The 20,238-nt window shown below is 33.9% G+C and overlaps 1 protein-coding gene across 2 annotated transcripts in view; it reads left to right on the forward strand.

Moving 5' to 3' along the window:
• Nucleotides 1–20,238, forward strand: part of SPRED1 (sprouty related EVH1 domain containing 1) — a 123,832-nt gene that overhangs the window by 60,509 nt on the left and 43,085 nt on the right. For both annotated transcript variants that reach the window (XM_004421395.3, XM_087424892.1), the window contains one exon: nucleotides 18,351–18,519. In XM_004421395.3, coding sequence (XP_004421452.1) covers nucleotides 18,351–18,519 — 169 coding nt within the window. The remainder of the gene's footprint in view (nucleotides 1–18,350; nucleotides 18,520–20,238) is intronic.

A 20,238-nucleotide genomic window follows, 5' to 3' on the forward strand; every position in this document is an offset into this window, starting at 1 on the left:
ACCTTTAGAGATTTTTTAAACACCTGAATAAACCATCAATAATGACATTAAAATTTTGCTAAAATATTTACTACTCAACACAATTTTTAATTGCCATGGGGAATCTAAAATAGCTATTTTTAAGTTTATGTAGTAGATCATAAAATAATGTGAATTTACTAGTTTAATTAAAATAATGTGAATTTACTAATTTAATTAAAATTATCATACTTTTTAAAGCATATTATATACTAAGAGATGACAAAAAATGGAGTAGGCTACCTAGATACAGTAGGACTCTTAAAAAATCTGGATTACTTAAATGTTCTGTGAAAACAAGAAAAAAGCACTGTGCTGTGTTATAAGGTAGATATTGTAAACTTAGAGTGACAAAAAGTAATATTGAAATGAAAGGCAAAACAAACATTTCAAGTTTAGGAAGTTGCCAAAGAGATTAAGGAATTTTTTTTTTCAGAGTAATGAGTAATTAGATTGTGGTTAAAAAGTAGTTTATGAAAATTAAAATGCCTTAAGATAATAGTTGTGTTGTTTAAAAAGACACATTTTTACGGTGGGATTTCTTTCCTGATTTTAGAGCCTAAAACAAATTTAGAGTATTTGTTTTCTAGGAGGAATAATAAAGTAATTATAATATAGCAGTAGCTTTATTAAAAATGAGACTCACCTTCTTTCCACAATGGGAAACCTTAAAAGACCAGGGAAACATCTTTCTGCCTTGGATTGAACTTTAAAAGTACAGAACAACAATTTCCTGCGTAGCTTTTCCCACTGTGCCTCTGTGAATTATTTCATTGTGAAACCTCAGTCCTTCTACAGAACTCTTCCTCCACTAAAAACTAATTGCATTAACTGGCTTTTCCCTTAGGATTCAGCAGTTCTGTCTTTTGAAAGATAGTGGTTCTCCTATTCACGGTAATATCACAGCGTTAGGGAAAAAAGTGGGAGTGGGAGTAGAGATGGTGTCAGCATTTTTATTGTTTTTTATTCCCCTTACAGAGTATTTCTGTATCACCCTTTATTGACACCCTGTACCCTTCAGATCAGCATCCTCTAGCTTTTCTTTTCATTTAGTGACCCTAGCAATTCCTTCCTATAGCCAGCTTTTCCACATCTGAGCCTCAACATCATTGTTGGCTACTTTTCTTTGCAAAGTCTTGACCTCCTGGTCTTCATTTTAGTGGGCTACTTTGCTAAATCTGGTTGTTACCCAGAACTGTTCCATTTGAGGAATTTTACAATTTCCTGTCATTTCTCTTACTCCTTTTTTCTTGCTCTGCGTTTTCATGCTTACTGTGTTACCTTGTGCCTCTGATTTTCTCCCAATTTCACTAGATTCCTTCTGGCTTCAGTTTCTTTTTTTATTATTTTCTTTTTTAATCCAATCTAAATTTTTCTTGTCAATCATTTAAACCACTCTCATTCATATTTCAGTAGATAATATGTTGCTGAGTTTTTACCTTACCTTATACTAAGGAAACTTCATTGAATCTTATTAAAAGGGAACATTATATTTTTAAAAGTGAGTCTTTCATGGAACAAATATTTATTGAGCAGCTACTGTGTGCTAGACACTGTTTTAGGCACTGGGGATATTTAAATGAACAAAGAAATCTCAGTTCTTAAGGATATAATACTCTCTGGTGATGCACAAAGAAATACTACAGCAAACAAGTAAAATGAATAATATGCTAGACAGTCCTAGGTCCTAAGGGGAAGAACAAATCAGAAAAGGAGTATAGGGAGTTTTTTGTGGGGAGGTTGGTAAGAATTTTAGGTAGAATAACCAAGGAAGGCCTTACTGAGATGGTAGGTAACATTTGAGTAAAGGTTTCTAATATGAATAAAGCCTTATATTCTAGTTTATATGTTCAGATTTTCAAATCTTGAGTAAAGTAGAAAAAAATCTGTGTTCTTGGTTAAATTCTTATGCTACACTATATATAAGATCTTGGACTTCTTGTGGATTTGGTGAATGGTATCAAAATGTGCATCAGTAGTAGTCATAAACCTAGCTATCAGTGATTCCTCTGTTTATTCAAGTGAGTCTTTAATCTTGATGCTGTTTCATCCTTTTCATCGCTATCGCTCTCTTATCTTGCCTGTATTACTGCAGATAAGGCTTCTCATATTTTTTCATGGCCTAGTTTTACCTAACTCTCCCTAGCTTCTATATTGCTTACCATACTTGAACTTTCTAAAGCTTGAGTCTAATATTCCTTTAACAGTTCCCCAAAATTTCCTGGAGACAACTCCATCTCCTTATGTCAACCCAAAAAACTTATATAATTTGACCCTTACTTCCTTTGTCTTTAATCTGTCTGCCTGTTTCCCAAAGGCAATCACTTCCATGATGTCGCCTCACTGAGTTCAACTCATGGTTCACCAGAAGCATGTATTGAACTTAGGGAAATGCCCTCCCCTCTTTTACATTAACTAAATAACTATAAAGATAGGATTTTAAGACTGTGTGGAGTAGAGAATGTAGACAGCTTACTAGTCCTGAGGAAATGATAATGGCAGAAATAATTGCCTTTATATTGTCACAGGTAATAGGAAAATTGACTTAGAGAAAGCATCACGGGCAAACCAGTTTTGCTGTGAAGGATTGGAATTGGAAGAAATGCTAATAATAATTACATTCATCTAGTCCGAAATTACTTGTTCATTCTAGGGTCAATCCATTTAAAAAATAATAAATTGTACTATTAATAAGTTTTCTCTACAACCATGAATTTTGTGACTTTCTCCTGGCAGTTGTGTTACAGTACAACACTTAATGCTTTAATATTGCTAGTATTCCTCAAGGAGAAAAAACCTGCCTGTTAGCATTTCTGTTCTCTTTCTTTTGGAGCCATGTGATAGCTGTTTCCTGAAAATTAAGATTTAGAATATATCCCATATTACCTTCCTGGCTGCTTTTATTTCCTCTTTTCAGAAAACTTTGGCTTAACACTTACTTCAGCACTCTCCTTACTGACTACACTACACTTCCTCTTTATTATTCAATTGTTTGTTTAAAACTAACATCATTCCATTCTTTAGTTATTGATTTTTATCCTGGTTGATCTAGTCTGTCAGGCTCATCAGGATTATCTTGGCTTCATCTTTCTCTTTTATACCTGATTGTGATATATTTCATAATCTTTCCATTACGTTCCAACTGCCATTAAACTATTATACCAGCTAATAGCCTCCCTAATAGCTAAATTAAAGTCTAAACTCTGATCTCAAATTATTGACCTTACTTATTAGCTTTCTAAATATTTCCTCACTACTTTTGCTCCATTAGGATCTAAATTATAATCTGAATGTAGCATGCTTTTAATTGATTGTTTGATTAATATAATTAATCAACAGCTGTTTGAGCCTTCCAAGTACTGGACTTTTTTTTTTTTTTAAGTTTAAAGTGTACAGTATGATGATTTGATTTAGACTTCTTGTATTACTCTGCTCGGGCTGCAGTAATAAAATACCGTAGACTGGCTGGCTGGCTTAAACAGTAGAATTTATTTTCTCAAAGTTCGGGAGGCTGGGAAGTCCAAGTTTTAGGTGCCAACTGATTCAGTTTCTGGTAAGAGCTCTCTTCCTAGATTTCAGAAGGATACAGTTCAATCGGTAGCACTTTCTATTCAATTCTACTGGTTTGTTGATTTTTATGTGAATATTATACTTTTTAAATTATTTTAGTTTTATATAGAGTTTAATATCTGCTGATAGTTTTTCCCTTGTTAGTCTTTACCATCCCCCCGCCCCCTTTTTGGTATATTTTTGCTCATTCTTTCAGAACTCTAAACAATTTATCATTTTTTTTCATGTAGCTATATTCATTTAAGTTTTTTCCTAGGCACACAAAAATTTTTGTGACTGTTGTAAATTTTTTTTGGTCATTTCTGGCATCTTTTAAAGCTCATTCATGCAACTTATCTTCTTTTTGTATAGCATTAGCCAGAACTTGGAGAATAATGTTAGATAATGTTGGCTTCTTTGTGAATTTAATGGAATTTCTAGTGTTGCACAGATAAGTATGATGTTAACTATTGTTTTGAGATGTCCTTTAATCGTGATAAGGACATGTCTCTTAATGTCTCTTAGGTCCCTGCCACCAGAATTTGATACTGTTTTTTCTGAAATCGGGTTTTGGAAATGTTCCATAGACTTTTTTCTTTTTTGGTGAGGAAGATTGTCTCTGCGCTAACATCTGTGCCAATCTTCCTCTGTTTTGTATATGGCACACCACCACAGCATGGCTTGATGATTGTTGTGTAGGTCTGCACCCGGGATCCAAACCTGGGAATCCCGGGCCGCTGAAGTGGAGCATGCAAACTTAACCACTACACCACTAGGCTGGCCCCTAGACTTATAAATTTGATATTTTTATTGAGATAATTGTAGATTATTAATTGCAGTTGTAAGGAATATTATAAACAGATTCTGTTACCTTTTACCCAGTTTTCCCAAGGTTAACATTTTGCAAAAATATAGTATATCACAACCAGAATATATATTCACATTGATACAATTCATCATATTCAGATTTTCCTGGTTTTACTTGTATTCATTTGGGTGTGTATTTAGGTCTATACAATTTTACCACACGTATCCACTGCCACAGAAGAAAATACAAAACAGTTCAATCACGGCAAGAATCCTCCCTCCTGTTACTCTTTTATAACCACATCCGCCTCCCTTTTGGCTTGGCAACCACTCATCTGTTCTCTATTTCTATAATATTGTCCTTTCAAAAATGTTATAATTGAAATGGTAAGTATGTAACCTTTCAGAAGTGGCTTTTTTCATTCAACATAGTTCCCTGAGCGTTCATCCAAGTTGTTGAATGTATCAGTAGTTTGTTCCTTTTTATTGTTGACCAGTATTCTCTGATATCTTTGTATCAAAGTTTGTTTCACCATTGACTCATTGAAGGACATCTAGGCTGTTTGCAGTTTTGGGCTATTGCAAATAAAGCTGCTATGAACATTCATGTACAAGTTTTTCTGTGAATGGAAGTTTTATTTCTCTGGGATAGACGACCAAGAATGCAATTGTTGTTGAATGGTAGCTTCCTGTTTAGTTTTATAAGAAGCTGCCAAACTTTTTCCCAGAGTGGCTATACCATATTATATTTCCACCAGCCATATAGGAGCAATCCAGTTTCTAGGCATTCTCACTAGCATTTTGTGTAATCACTATTTTTTTGTTTAGTCATTCTGATAGGTGTGTAGGGATAGCTCATTGTGGTTTTAATTTGCATTTCTCTCATGGCTAATGATGTCGACCAACTATTCATGTGGTTGTTTGTACCTTCTTTGATGAAATATCTGTTCATGTCCTTTGCCTGTTTTCTCACTGGATTGGTGTTTTTTTTGCCATTGATTTTTGGGAGTTCTTTATATATTCTAGATACTTAGCCCTTTGTCAGGATATGTGGTTTGCAAATGTTTTCTCCTAGTCTGTAGATTGTCTTTTATCTTCTTCACGGGGTCTTTTGCACAGCAAGGTTTTAAATTTTGATGAAGTCCAGTTTATCAATCTTTTCTTTCATAGATCATGATTTTGGTGTCAAGTCCAAGAACTCTCTGCCTCGCCCTATGTCCTGAAGATTTATTCTGTTTTTCCTAAAAGTTTCATAGTTGTACATTTTATATTTAAATCTATGGTCCATTTTGAGTTAATTTTTATGTAAGATATGGTACTTAGGTCAAGGTTCAAGGTCAAGGTTTTTTTCACCTATGAATGTCCAGTTTTTCCAGCACCATATGTTGAAAAGGTGATCCTTCCTCCATTAAATTACTTATATACTCTTGTTAAAAATCAGTTGAGTATTTTTGTGTAGGTTCTCCATTTTGTTGCGTTTCTCTTTTGTCTATCCCTTCATAATTATCACACACTGTATTACCAGCTATATTATAAGCCCTAATATTGGATAGAGTAATTTCTCCCATTTTGTTCTTCTTTCTCAAGATTGTTTTAGCTGTTCTAAGGTCTATGCATTTCCATATAAGTTTTAGAATAATCTTGTCTATGTCTACAAAAATCCTTACTGGGATTTTGATAGGAATTGTGCTAAACCTGTGGGTTAATTTGGGGAGAATTGATTTCTTTATTATGTTGAATCTTCTAATCCATGAATGTAGTATGTCTCTGGTTAGGTCTTCTCTGAATTCTTTCATTATCATTTTGTGATTTTCAGTATATAGATCCTGTATATGTTTTGTTGAGTATATACCGGAGTGTTTCATCTTTCTTGGAGCAACTGTAAACGGTATTGTGTTTATAATTTTGGTTAGTGCATGCTCATTGTATGTGTATAGAAACACGGTTAATTTTTGTGTGTTGATCTTGCCTCCTGTTACCTTGCTGAATTATGAGGGGTTTTTTGTAGATGCCCTGGGATTTTTTAACATAGACAGTCATGTCATCTACAAATACAGTTTTATTCCTTTTCAGTCTGTATGCCTTTTATTTCTTTTTATTACATTATTACAATGGCTAGAACTTCCAGTTCTGTGTTGAAAACACTGGTAATAGTGGACATCCTTGCCTTGTTCATATCTCAGTGGAAACACATTATCTTTCACCCTTTCACTCTTCATGTTAGCTATAGGATTTTTTTATAGATGATCTTTACTGAGTTGAGATAATTCTCTATTCCTAACTCGCTGATAATTTTTATCATGAATGGGTGTTGGAATTTGTCAAATGCTTTTTCTATGTCAATTGATATAATCGCATCTGCAGCTTGTTGATATGATAGATTACATTGATTGATTTTTGAATGTTGACCCAGCCTTGTGTACTTGGAATAAATCCCACTTGGTCATGGTGTATGATCTTTTTATATGCTGTTGGATTTGATTTGCTACTATTTTGTTGAGGAATTTTGTGTTTAAGTTCATGAGAGATATTGGTCTGTTTTCTTTTTTGATACTGCCTTTGTCTGATATTGGTATTGAGATAATACTCGCCTCGTAAAATGAATTGGGAATTGTTCTCTCCTCTTTGTTTTCTGGAAGAGATTATGTAAAATTGGTGTTAGTTCCTCTTTAAATATTTGGTAGAATTCTCCAGTGAAACCATCTCAGTATAGAGAGATCTCTTTTTGAGAGCTTCTAAATTACAAATTCGATTTTTTTAATGGTTATAGGACTATTTAGGTTATCTATTTTATCTCAGTTGAGTTTTGATAATATGCGATTTTCAAAGAATTGGCCCATTTCTTCTAGTTTGTCTAATTTATGAGTGTAAAGTTGTTCTTAGTATCTCAATTATTCTTTTACAGGCTACAGGATCTTTAGTGATATCCCTGTTTTATTCCTGAAATTGGTGATTTGTGTTTTCATTTTTAGTCAGTCTTGCTAGAGTTTTATCAATTCATTGATTATTTTTAAAGCAGCTTTTTTTCATTGATTTTTTTTCCCTCTATTTTCAATTTTATTGATTTCTGTGTTTTGTTATTTTCTTCCTTCTGCTTGCTGTGGGTTTATTTTGCTCTTCTAGAAAGTCTCTTGAGGTGAGAACTTGAATTATTGCTTTGAGCCCTTTCCTCATTCCAGCTTCAGTAGCCTTTTGAAAGGATTCAATTCACTGTAATATAAAGATTTGAATTTATAAAGTTTAATCTTATTTAGTAAAATTATTCAAATCTTATATATCCTTTTTTGTGTGTGTGTATACTTCACCTCAAAGGCTAAAGATCTCTAACTATCATGTTTTTGGATATTCTTGTATTTCCAAAATGTTTTTGTGTTATATAGATATTACTTTATAAATCAGTTAGTAAAGCTTCCTCGCTGTTAAATCCTTAGATCATTAACATTGATTCCATCAGAATTGTATGGGCCCCTCTCCAAATTATGCAGATTCAGTTGAGGGAGAAGAGACTTGTTTAGGCTTATTTAGTTTAATTCTGGCGGTTCAGAGATCTGTCAGCCAATAGGGACTTGGGAAGGAGCCAAGTAAGGAAGCAGGGAGTATTGTGTGTACCCAATAATTTTGTGTTGTTCTTTAGTGTGGCCACCTGGAGTTAGTCAGAGCAGTATCCTAATTAGAATTCAGTTGTGACAGTTCCCTCCCCTTTTTGCTGATAGTAATCCCCCTTAAGTTCTCTACAGAGGGTGGCTTTCTTGCTTGTGGCTCCTACTACTTGACCTGTTTCCCAGAGGTGCTGATGGAATCTCAGTGTATCTCACCTCCCATTCCCTCATCCCCTCTCCATCTTATTTCCTACTGATTCTGTTTCTTTAATGGTTACCTGTCTCCAATGGTTTTCTATTTTCTTTTCAATCAGTTTCTTTCTATAAATTATAGTTTTTCTAGGAAATCAGCTATTTCACTTAGGTTTCAAATTTGGGGTCATACAGCCTTACATTGTATTCTTTATTACTTTCTAAATTTTTTCTGTACCTTCAGTTTGGTTCCCCTTTTCGTTCCTAATATTGTTTATTTGTACTTTTCTGCCTTTTTTGTTTGTTCATTTCACTGGTCTTTGCAAAGAATCAGCTTTTAGCAAGAGTAGTACAAGAACTCTTGCACACCTTTTACTCAATTTTACCAGTTTTTCACATTTTGCCACATTGGTTTTCTTCTCTCTCTCCCTCCCCCAGTACACACACACACACACACACACACACACACACACACACGCTCACTTGGTTTTGAACTGCAGTCACGCGTTGCTTAACGACACGGATACATTCTGAGAAATGTGTTACTGTGCGAAGATCATAGTGTACTTACACAAATCTAGATGGTGTAGCCTACTACACACCTAGGCTATAAGGTACTAATCTTATGGGACCACCATCATGTATGTGGTCCATCACTGACCACATGACTGTATTTGAAGTAAGTTGCATACATCCCACCTTTTACCCCTTAATATGTCTGTATATTTTTCCTAAGAGCAAGGATATTCTTTTACATAATCACAGTATAATTATCCTATTTAGGATGCAGTACTTTAATCTACAGTTTTGTCAACTATCCTAATAATGTTCTTATAACATTTTTGTTTCTTCAGCACAAGGTCATGTAGCATTTAGCTTTCATGTGTCTTTATTCTACTTTAATCTGAAGCACTTCCTCAGTCTTTCTTTCATGACACTGACTTATTTAAAGAATACTGGCTCCCTCCCTTTTGTGGTAGCTGTTATTATGCGAGAAACACTACCATTGTTCCTTCTGTTGCTTTTTAAAATTTATTTTAAATATTCTAAAATCCCACTCAGCTCAGAACACAGCATTAAACATAAATTTTTCTTAATAGACAATTGCTAAAAATAAGTATATGATTATAATATAATTTCATATTTCATAGAATGCCTTGGTTTCCTTTATCTAAAGGATACTAGTTTTTATATTGTCCAGAAAACTAAAATTCATAATATGAGACAACTGTTTGAGATACCCATTATTGATTTTGGCTATCAAATAATTTAATTTGAATTTGAAATTTTTATTTCAAAAGTGAACCTTGGGGGCCGGCCCCGTGGCATAGTGGTTGAGGTTCCGTGTGCTCTGGTTCGGCGGCCTGGGTTCGCAGGTTCGGATCCCAGGCACGGACCTACACCACTCATCAACTATACTGTGGTGGCAACTCACATACAAAGCAGAGGAAGATTGGCACAGATGTTAGCTCAGGGTGAATCTTCCTCAGCAAAAAAGAACCTTGGACTTGAAGGTACTTTAGAAAATTACTAGTAAAATTTTTTATGTCTAAGTTACCAATTTAGACAACTTACTTCTTAGATAATACTACTTGTAAACATGTAATTATCTACTTGTAAGGTAGCAACTATAATAAAGTACATAGTAGTTTGAAAGTACATATTTAATTTTACTCTGCTATCCCAAATTATTAGTTGTTATTAGTGAAACAAAAATGCACTTGTACCCATTTTTGGCTTGGTCTATTTTAAATGCTTCTGGCAAACAGTCCAGTAATTTTATGATGCGAGTTTTGCTCTATATTTCCAAAAATAACTTGGAATATATCTTCAGAAGTTTTAGTTATTTAGTGACTGTGGCGTTTCTTTTTTTTTTTTTTTTTGTCTGTAAAATACCCTAGAATTTCTTTCAGAAGAAGAAAAAACGTTGGAGATTGAAATGTCTTCACTGCCTTTAGAATCCATTAACTTAAGCTCCTCAGAATCTATTCACAAGCTCTTTGAGGTCCTGAGTACCTTTATTCAAACTCTTCCCCCTCCCATACTCATAAAAGGTCTCCCCTCATAAATAATGACCTCCCAGGCTTTCATAGCAACTGTTCTGTTATGGGCTAGTGGCATCGCTTGGTGACCAACATCACCATTACTACTCATATTTATTGGAGGTTTACTATGTGTCAGGCACTATTTGGGTACTCTGTATGTATTACCTCATTTAATTCTCAAAAGTCAGATGGATAATGAGTGGTGGAGACTGGATGGGACCCAGCTGGTCTTAGCTGCAAAACCCACAAGCTTAATTAATTGCTACCAAATTCCTCTTACACAGTACTAACATTTTTCTTCTTGGGAAGTGTATGTGTCCTCTTCCTGCTCCTTCTGTTATTCCTACCTTAATCACTTTATTTTGGACACTTTCACTCCTGTAAATATCCATTCTCATTAACCACCTTTCTTCTTCTCCTTTCTCTTTTAACTCTTAGCCTGGTGTACTCTTCCCTCTTTCCCTTCATCTATATCAGATTTTAATATATTTATGCTTACAGTAGTTGCACTTTTTTTAAATTTAGAGTTCACCTGTTCATCTATATTTTTTTCATAATTAACATCTATTTAACCTTAAACAGAAGAAAGAAAAAGAGTACATTTTCTTTTTGTTACCACTAGATTGAAAGACTTTAAGATCTTATTAAAATATTCATGATTCCACAAGTATTTATATAGCCAGAAAAGAATTTTGACTTGTATGTCTTAACCAGCTTAGATCTGTTTAGATCTGTATTGGAATGCAAAGCTGTTCTACCAAATACCCCTACATAGTTGTATTTTTCCTCCTCCGTTATTATAGTCACCTTGCTGAAGCTGGCTCCAGCCAGTCTGTTTGCAGCAGTTACTCAAACCTGATTAGGTCTGTTGGTATGGAAAAGTCTAAAATTTTTTTTTCGATATAGTCAGTATAAACATTTAAGTGCTTTTGAATTTGTTGTTGCTTTTTCTAGTTTTAAAATTTTTCGTTATACATTTTTTAGTTTATAATAAATAATGGTTCATTTCTAATTCCAATATATTTGTAGATCATCAAATGTTCAAAAAGTTCTAGTACTGATTCTAAAACATGACTCTTTAATTTGTTCTTTGTTAATTAGCCACATTCTTAATGGATCAGTTAAGGGTTATTGATGTCAGATTACTTTGGCAACATATTCTTTCGTAGTTATTCTTGTTGAGTCAGTCTTACATTTAATATTCATTTTACAATTGCTGTTTACACTCTTCATATGTTTTCTGTTTATTAATTTAATATAATCTATCTTGTGTGTAGAAATGAGGGCAGGGCCACTGATCTACTTTTAAATTTATCTTTACTCTCTAATTTATACATGTCCTTCATGGTTACAATAGAGGTCTGATGAAATTCACACACTTCCAGAGCTCTTTAACCCTAGAAAGAAGTATTTAACTATTAATTAGGATTAGTTAAAGATGTGTTTCAAGTTTAACAACTGTGTATAAAATATTTGTAAGATTATATTTTTAATGGTTTCTGGCAATTGCTTTTAGGATAGTCTTAAGAGAACTTAGAATTATTCATTTCATTTTGTATTCTGGGAGAGTTGTAACCACTTCAGGCCTATAGAGTACCTTTTAGTTTACCATATTGGTAATTAATAGATACAGCTCCCTATTCACCAGAAATAATTTGTCCTGTTACTTTATTTTTCCTACAAAGTGAATAATTTCACCTGGTGATGGTGGATTGGTTGATCGTAATCTCTTGGCAAAAATGTAATTGCCATTTTCTACAGTTTGTTTGCTAATTATGCGGATCACGGATATGATAAACATTGCACTCTGCCTCCCATATGCCTATTACTGTTAAAATTGCTGTTGTCTTAAGGTACAGAATTAATATAGTGAAAATGGCAATGGACTAAAGTCAGAACACATTGTTCTAATACAGTCGAGGAGGGGCAGTGGAAGGGGGAACACAGCAGAATTGACTCATATTTAAGAATCCTTCCAGTCTTATTTTTGTTTTTCAGGAATGCAGATTTAGTATTGATCACATGATGGGTAAAAGTCTTTTGAGGCATTCTTCTACCTACTTTTTTTTTTTCTTCTAAAACTTTTTAATTTCATTAGTTTTTTTTTTTTTTAATTTGAGGTGGACAGTTATCCCTATTATTTAATCAAAGTGTGCTATATATCGTCCTTCATGTGATGAGAGTGCATTTATTTTTTTAATGCTACTTCAGGTCAGAAGCAAAACAACTTTTTAATATATTGTGTGACTTAGATGGGAAATTGTTATACTTGGGATGTGGAGGCTTTGAGAATGATGTAAATGCTAAGTGGTGCAGAATGTTCTAGGAAGCATATTTTTAAAATTATCTACAAAGACTACAGTAGGTGGTTTTGCCAATAGATTACCTGCCTCTTTTCTATCTCATCGCCTGTTCCTAAATTCAGAATAGATAGCTACTACTATAGTAGCCTTTTCCTAAAGGATAGTTGTTTTTATGCTACATGAAATATATAATACAAACAAAAATATTTTTGTTTCCTAATATTGTTTTATAGATAAAAATTAATAGCATAAATTGACGTCTAGTTCATAATTAGGTAGCATGTTGTTTTTGTACTAGTTGGTGTGGTGTATAACCTCAGTATTTACGTGACTTAGGTGGAACATTTTCTTGCATAGGTATTTGTATGAGTCGAAGAGCTAGTTCATTATCCTTTCCATTTCCTCAGTGTATTTTAAGGCTCATTTTTAAAATTCCCTTCTTTATGCATTTTGGGAGCCTCTAAAAAATAGATACCCTTTGTAAACAAGTAGTACATATGAGCATAAATCATGTTAAGATTTTATTTATCTGAGAGAAAATAGTTGGAAAACAGCATTGGAAAATTTGAGAGGGGTTAATTCAGCAATATTTTCATGTGTTAAAAATTAATTTAGTGATATTTTCATGTGTTAAAAATTAATTTAGTGATATTTTCATGTAAAAATAACTATAGGATCAAACTAAGGTTTTTGTCCTCCTCTTTTTTAGCAATTGCAATTTAGCATTGTTTTCTAAAATACATATTACTTTCCCACTGTTTAAGAATACAGTAAAAATGTTGAGTAATCCATAAGACCAATTTTGACTTCTTGAATTCCAGAACTTAATTTAATTATGAATTTTATTATTATTGCAAAATGCTTGTTGTGACAAATAGTAAATTTTTACAAAATGCCACAGCAGAGTGCTAACACGTAAAAGCCCTAGATACATGTTAATGCTTTTCTAATACATGTAGAATCATCAAAGTGTAGGAAACAAAACTCTTAACAGGCAGGACAGAATTTAGTCACCTTCTTGGTTACTTATTTCAGAATTAACAAGACTTACTATCAAAAATTGTTATATTCAGTGATATATGCTGGTAAAGGTTTAACAATCAGCTCTCCAGCAGGGGGAAAAAGGCAAGGATTTAGAGTATTTACATACTCTCACCCAGCTGATTTCAATCAGTATGACATAGGGCATTGGGAAGAAGTGAGCAGTCGTACACAATTATTTTTTCTTTTGTTACCTGTGCCTTTGGTATCCTATTGAAGAAATCACAGCCAAATTCAATGTCATGAAGCTTTTGTTCTATGTTTTCTTGTAAGAGTTTTATGGCTTTAGGTCTTAGGTCCTTGATCTTTTTCAAGTTAATTTTTATATATAGTGTTAGGTAAGGGTCCAACTTCATTCTTTTGCCTGTGGATATTCAGTGTTTCCAGTACCATTTGTTGGAAAGACTGCTCTTTCCCCCATTGAATGGTCTTGGCACTGTAGTCAAATATGTCAGGGTAGTTTCTTTATAGTTTTAGTTTGTGGAGTGTTTTTATCATGAAAAGATGTTGAATTTTGTCAAATGCTTTTCTGCATCAATTGAGATGATCATGTGGTTTTTTTCATTCTGTTCATTTGGTGTGTTATATTGATCAATTTTCATATGTTAAACCATTCTTGCATTCCAGGAATAAATCCCATTTGGTTATAGTGTGTATAATCATTTTAATATGTTGCTGAATTTGGTTTGCTAGTATTTCTTGAAGATTTTTGCATCAATGTTCATGAAGAATATTGGTCTGTACTTTTCTTTTAGTGTCTTTGTCTGGCTTTGGTATCGGGGTAATGCTGGTCTCGTAGAATGAGTTAGGAAGTGTTCCTTCCTCTTCAATTTTTGGAAAAGTTTGAGAAGTATAGGTGTAAGTTCTTTAAATGTGTGATATAATTTAACAGCAAAGCCTTCAGGTCCAGAGTTTTTCTTTGTTGAGAGGTTTTTAATTACTGATTCAATTTCCTTACTAGTTATAGATCTATTCAGATTTTCTGTTTATTTCTGACTTAGTCTTGGTTTGTCCTCTTTCTAGTAATTTGTCCATTTAATCTAGGTTTTTCAATTTGTTGGCATACAATTGTTCATAATACTCTTTTATAATCCTTTTTATCTCTATAGAATCGCTAGTACTGTTTCCACTTTCATTTCTCATGTTTGCAGTTTGTGTCTTCTCTTTTTTTTCTTAGTTTGTCCAGCTAAAAGTGTGTCACTTATTGGATATTTTTGAAGAACCAACTTTTGGTTTCATTGATTTTTCTCTATTGTTTTTCTCTTCTGTGTTTTGTCTCTTCTCATCTTTATTATTTCTTTCCTTCTTCTTGGGTTTGGTTTGGGTTAGTTTGTTCTTCTTTTCTAGTTCCTTAAATTGTAAAGTTATGTTGTTGATTTGAAATCTTTCTTATTTTTTAATGTAAGTGTTTATAGCTGTACATTTCCCCCTTAACACCACTTTCACTGTGTCCTGTAAGTTTTGGTATGTTGTGTTTTGTTTTCATTCTCTAAGTATTTCGTAACGTCACTTGTAATTTCTTCTTTGATCAGTTGGTTGTTTAAAAGTGTGTTGTTTGCCAGAATTTTGTGAATTTTCCAGTTTTCCTTTTGTTATTGATTTCTAACTTCATCCCATTGTGGTCAGAGAAGATACTTTGTATGATATCTGTATTTTTCGATATATTGATATTTAATTTGTGGCCTTAATGTATGGTCTGTCCTGGAAAATGTCCCACGTGCACTTCAGAAGAATATATATTCTGTTGTTGAGAAGAGTGTTTTGTATATATCTGTTAGGTCTAATTGGTTTATTGTGTTAAGTCCTCTATTTCCTTATTTATCTTCTGTCTAGTTGTTCTGTTGATTATTGGAGGGGGATATTGAAATCTCTAACTGTGATTGTAGATCTGTCTATTTCTCCCTTCAGTTATGTCGGTTTTTGCTTTGTATATTTTGATGGTCTGTCATTGGGTGCATAAATGTTTATTGTTATATCTTCTTGCTCTTTTTAAACCTTTTATTAATATACAGTGTTCTCTTTTGTCTCTTGTAACTTCTTTGATTTAAAATCTGTTTTGTCTGATAGTAGTATAGCCACCCCTGTTCTCTTTTGGTTACTATTTTCATGGAATGTTTTTTTCCATCCTTTCACTTTCGACCTGTTTGTATTTTTGGATCTAACGTGAGTTCCTTCTAGGCAGCATATACTTTGATCACGTGCTTTTATCCATTCTGCCAATCTCTGTCATTTGATTGGAGAGTTTAATCCATTTACATTTAAAGTAATTACTGATAAGGAGGGACTTACTTCTGTCATTGTACTATTGTTTTCTATATGCCTTGTAGCTTTTTTATCCCTCACTTTCTGCATTCCTATCTTCTTTTGTGTTTAGTTGATTGTCTGTAGTGAAATATTAAAACGTTTTTCTCATTTCCTTTTGTGGATATTCTATAGCTATTTTTTTTTTTGTGATTACCATAGAGATTACATTAACAAGGTAAAGTTATAATAACACTCTTAATTGGAATATATTCCAGCTTCACTTCAATAACATACAAAAACTCTGCTCCTTTACAGCTCCATCCCCACTGTTTTTGGTTGTCGCTGTCACAAAAGTATTTCTTTATACCTTGTATGCCCAGAAACAAACTAATACTTCTTTTAAATGCATTAGTCTCTCAAATTTTGTAGAAAACAATATTTGGGGTTACAAATCAAAGTTACAGTAATAACTAGCTTTTACACTAATAACTGTTTTTGTCTTTAAACCTGTTAATCTCTTAAATCTAATAGAAAACAAAAAGTGCAATTATAAACCAGTGTTACAATAATACTGCTTTTATCGTTGCCCATGTATTTACCTTTATTGAGATCTTTATTTCTCCATACAGCTTCAAGGTACTGTCTAGTGTCATTTCATTTCACCTTGTAGGACTCCTTTGAGCATTTTTGCAGGGCAGATCTGGTGGTAACAGACTCCCTCAGCTTTTGTTTATCTGGAATGTTTTTATTTCTTCCTCACTTTGAAAGATAGTTTTGCCAGATGCAGGATCTTTGGTTGACAGTTTTTTCTCTTGGCACTTTGAGTATATCTACCCACTATCTTCTGGCCTCCAAGGTTTCTGAAGAGAAATCTGATATTCTTATTTAGGATCCCTTGTATGTGACGATTCAATTCTCCCTTGCTGGTTTCAAGATTCTCTCTCTCTCTGTGTGGCTGTCTTTGAGTTCTTCATATTTGGAGTTTGTTGAACTTCTTGGATGTTTATATTGATATTTTTTCATTAAATTTGAGAAGCTTTCAGCCATTGTTTCTTCAGATATTCTCTCTGCCACTTTCTCTCTCTCTCTTCTTCTGCAGCTCCCGTGATGTGTATGTTGGTCCTTTTGGTGGTGTCCCACAGGTCCCTTAGGCTCTGTTTGCTTTTTTTCAATCTTTTTTCTTTCTGTTCCTCAGACTCAGGAATTTCTATTGTCATATCTTCAAGTTCACTGATTCTTTCCTCAGCCTGTTCAAATTTGCTTTTGAATTCCACTAGTGAATTTTTCATTTCAGTTAATTGTTCTTTTCAGCTCCAGCATTTCTTTTTAGAGTGTGTGTTTTGTTTTTTTGGCGGGGGAGGAGATTCTATCTCTTTTTTTGATATTTCCATTTTGTTCGTACGTCATTTTCTTGACTTTCTGCATATCTTCATTTAGGTCTTTGAGCATCTTTAACACTGTTTTTTTTTTAAAGCCTTGGTCTAATAGATCTGGCATCAGGTCTTTCTCAGAGATAATTTCTGTTGATTTATTATTTTTTTTCTTTCAGCAGGCCATAGTTTACTGTTTCTTTGTGTGCCTTGGGATTTTTTTGTTGAATGCTGGACGTTTGAATCTAACAATGTGGTAGCTCTGGAAATCAGATTGTTCCCCTTCCCCAGGGTTTGCTGTTTTTGTTATTTTGATTGATGTAGGTTGTCTCTGTGCCTGGAGTATAAACTTAAGGTCTTCTTATGTCTTTTTCTGAGCCTTTCCCTGGGTATGCATAGTCATTTTCTAATTTTTCCATATATGTAGTTGTTTTTGAATGTCCTAGTCTTTAACATCTGGCTCACAAAATGGGAAATACTGAAAAATGACAGATGAAAAAGGGTGCTGGTCCTTTGAATACCCTGGAAGTCACTTGGTTCTGATGAGGAGGGACTTAAGACAATGAGGGAAGGTATGACAAGAGTGGCTGCCCTCCTCTTTGCACTTCTGTGGTGAGAAGCAGTAATCAGTGACCAGAGCAAAGATCCCTGATATTTGGAGGACAGGGTCCTTTTTACCCACCCTTGCTCCCATAATTTGTGTGCAAGCTACTCCAGGAACACACACGTAGCTCCCTGCTATGTGGCTGGGTGTGAGGGATAGGTAGCTGCTACTGTGCTAATAGGTGAAACTGACTGAAATTAACTTCATTTTACTGTCCATGTCTTCCCCTGGAAGTTAAAAGCCTTTAACAGACTCCAGAGTTCCAGTATAGTTAAATCAGACATTTTGTCAGTGCATTTGTTGTCTAGGTGGGGAGACGGATTCCTGGTGCTTCTTACTCTGCCATCTTCCCAGAACCCTCTTTAATACCATCTTAATTTCTGTATTGAGTGACTTTGTGAAGTAGATTAAGTAGCAAGGCCTCTGTGTTAATATAGGGGGGAAATATTCTTGCTAAAATATAATTGAATACACCTTAAGTGAATACACTTAAATACGTACACCTCAGTTTGTATTAAGAGCTACATTAGATGCATTTGATATATGTATAGTAATTTGTGGCATTCATCTTTTGGCAGGTGGTTTTGGAATGTATGCTTAAAAAAGACCTCATTTACAATAAGGTCACTCCAACATTTCACCACTGGAAGATTGATGACAAGAAATTTGGCCTTACCTTTCAAAGTCCTGCTGATGCTAGGGCTTTTGATAGAGGCATTCGAAGAGCTATAGAGGATATTTCTCAAGGTAGGTTTTCTTGACTATTTTCTTGATTTGTTTATCAGTTAGATATGGTAGAGTAGAGAGACTTTAAGCAAGTGAGCTCTTGTGATATGTGATCAGGCTTTGAAAGCTCACTGTAAGTAAAGATAAAATAATGGGCTTCTTAGTCTGTTTTATATTTGTCACATCACAATATATTCCAGTTACATGTATTATCTTGAAGAGCCCATTTACAGTAACCTTCAGATAAGTAAAGTGTTTTAAAATAAGAGCTTGAAGAAGAGGGGAGAGCAGTCAGGTAGAACTTTCAAAATCCTTGTGTGTGTGTTATATTCAGTCATATCCTTGTTTTGGTAATGATAAAGAGAAAATTTCTAATAATCAAATACATGTAGACTCCAATTATTCTATGGCAAAATCCTTCTTAACTCTTTACCTGATTTTATTATTGAGGCTTGGCAGAGACCACAACCCTATCTATCCCTTTGTATATCTTACCAATCTGTTAAGATTATAAACTCTAAAGCTTGCAAATTTTAAAGGGAGGAAGAATGTATTTACATATAAGACTCGCCTCTGCTTAATTAAACAAAAAGAAATCACATTAAAACTCATTTCTTCCTCAAAAAGAAGTTATAACTAAAACTTGATTTGTTTTTCTGATTAAGAAGGAAAATTATTAATAGAAATAACCTTCTATATAAAGTAATTGAATCAAAATGTGTTCTCGTAATTTGTATATTTTGAAGATGGCATTTTAATTGGAATATTAGAAGAAATGAACTAATTATGAGACAGACCATAGGTAAGAACATGGAAATGCTTAGTACAAATCTGTACTGATAGTGTGTGAAACTGTGGCTAAATAATTTATTTACCCACTTTAAAAGCTTAGAGTTTGGTAAACAAACAATCTTTAATTTTTGATTCTGAAAAAAATTCCATGAAGTGATACGTCATTTTTTTTTTTTTTATTACAAGAACCTGTAAATTCTCCCTAGATCAACGTTCTCAATGTTGGCTATGCATTTGAATCCGTTGGAAGCCTTTTTTTTTTTTTTTTTATAATTTTATTTATTTATTTATTTATTTATTTATTTATTTATTTATTTATTTTCCCCAAAGCCCCAGTAGATAGTTGTAAGTCACAGCTGCACATCCTTCCAGCTGCTGTACGTGGGACGCGGCCCTGGGGCCAGAGAAGCAGTGCATCAGTGCGCGCCCGGGATCCGAACCCGGGCCACCAGCAGCGGAGCACGCGCACCCAACCACTAAGCCATGGGGCCGGCCCCTTTGGAAGCCTTTTGAAAAATAGAATAACTGGTCTGCACTCCAGACCACTTGAATCAAACTATCTGGGGAGTGGAGCTGAGGCATTCCTTATTTTTTTTTTTTTTTAAGTTTCTTTCCATTTCAAATGTGATGAGGACTTGTCAAATGACTGTGTTATGAATTTAGAGAAAGAAATGATTGTGGATCCTCGAATTCTCCAGCGGTGGTTGTGGTTCTCAAACTACTGCAAGAAACTTAAAAATAAAAAATACGTGATACCCTTTGCCTCACCCCACAGAGATTCTGACATAATTGGTTTGGGACTATCCTCTGGCATCAGTACATTTTTTAAAAGTTCCCTAGTTGATCCTGATATTTAGCTAGTGTTGAAGAACCAGTACTTTAAACAGAAAATCATTATCCATGGCTGCTGGAATTTATATGGTTTATTTAAAGTTTTGAATTACTTTT

This window comes from Ceratotherium simum, chromosome 3 (assembly GCF_057802395.1).
Source record: "Ceratotherium simum simum isolate JZ-2026a chromosome 3, ASM5780239v1, whole genome shotgun sequence".
Taxonomy (NCBI): domain Eukaryota; kingdom Metazoa; phylum Chordata; class Mammalia; order Perissodactyla; family Rhinocerotidae; genus Ceratotherium; species Ceratotherium simum.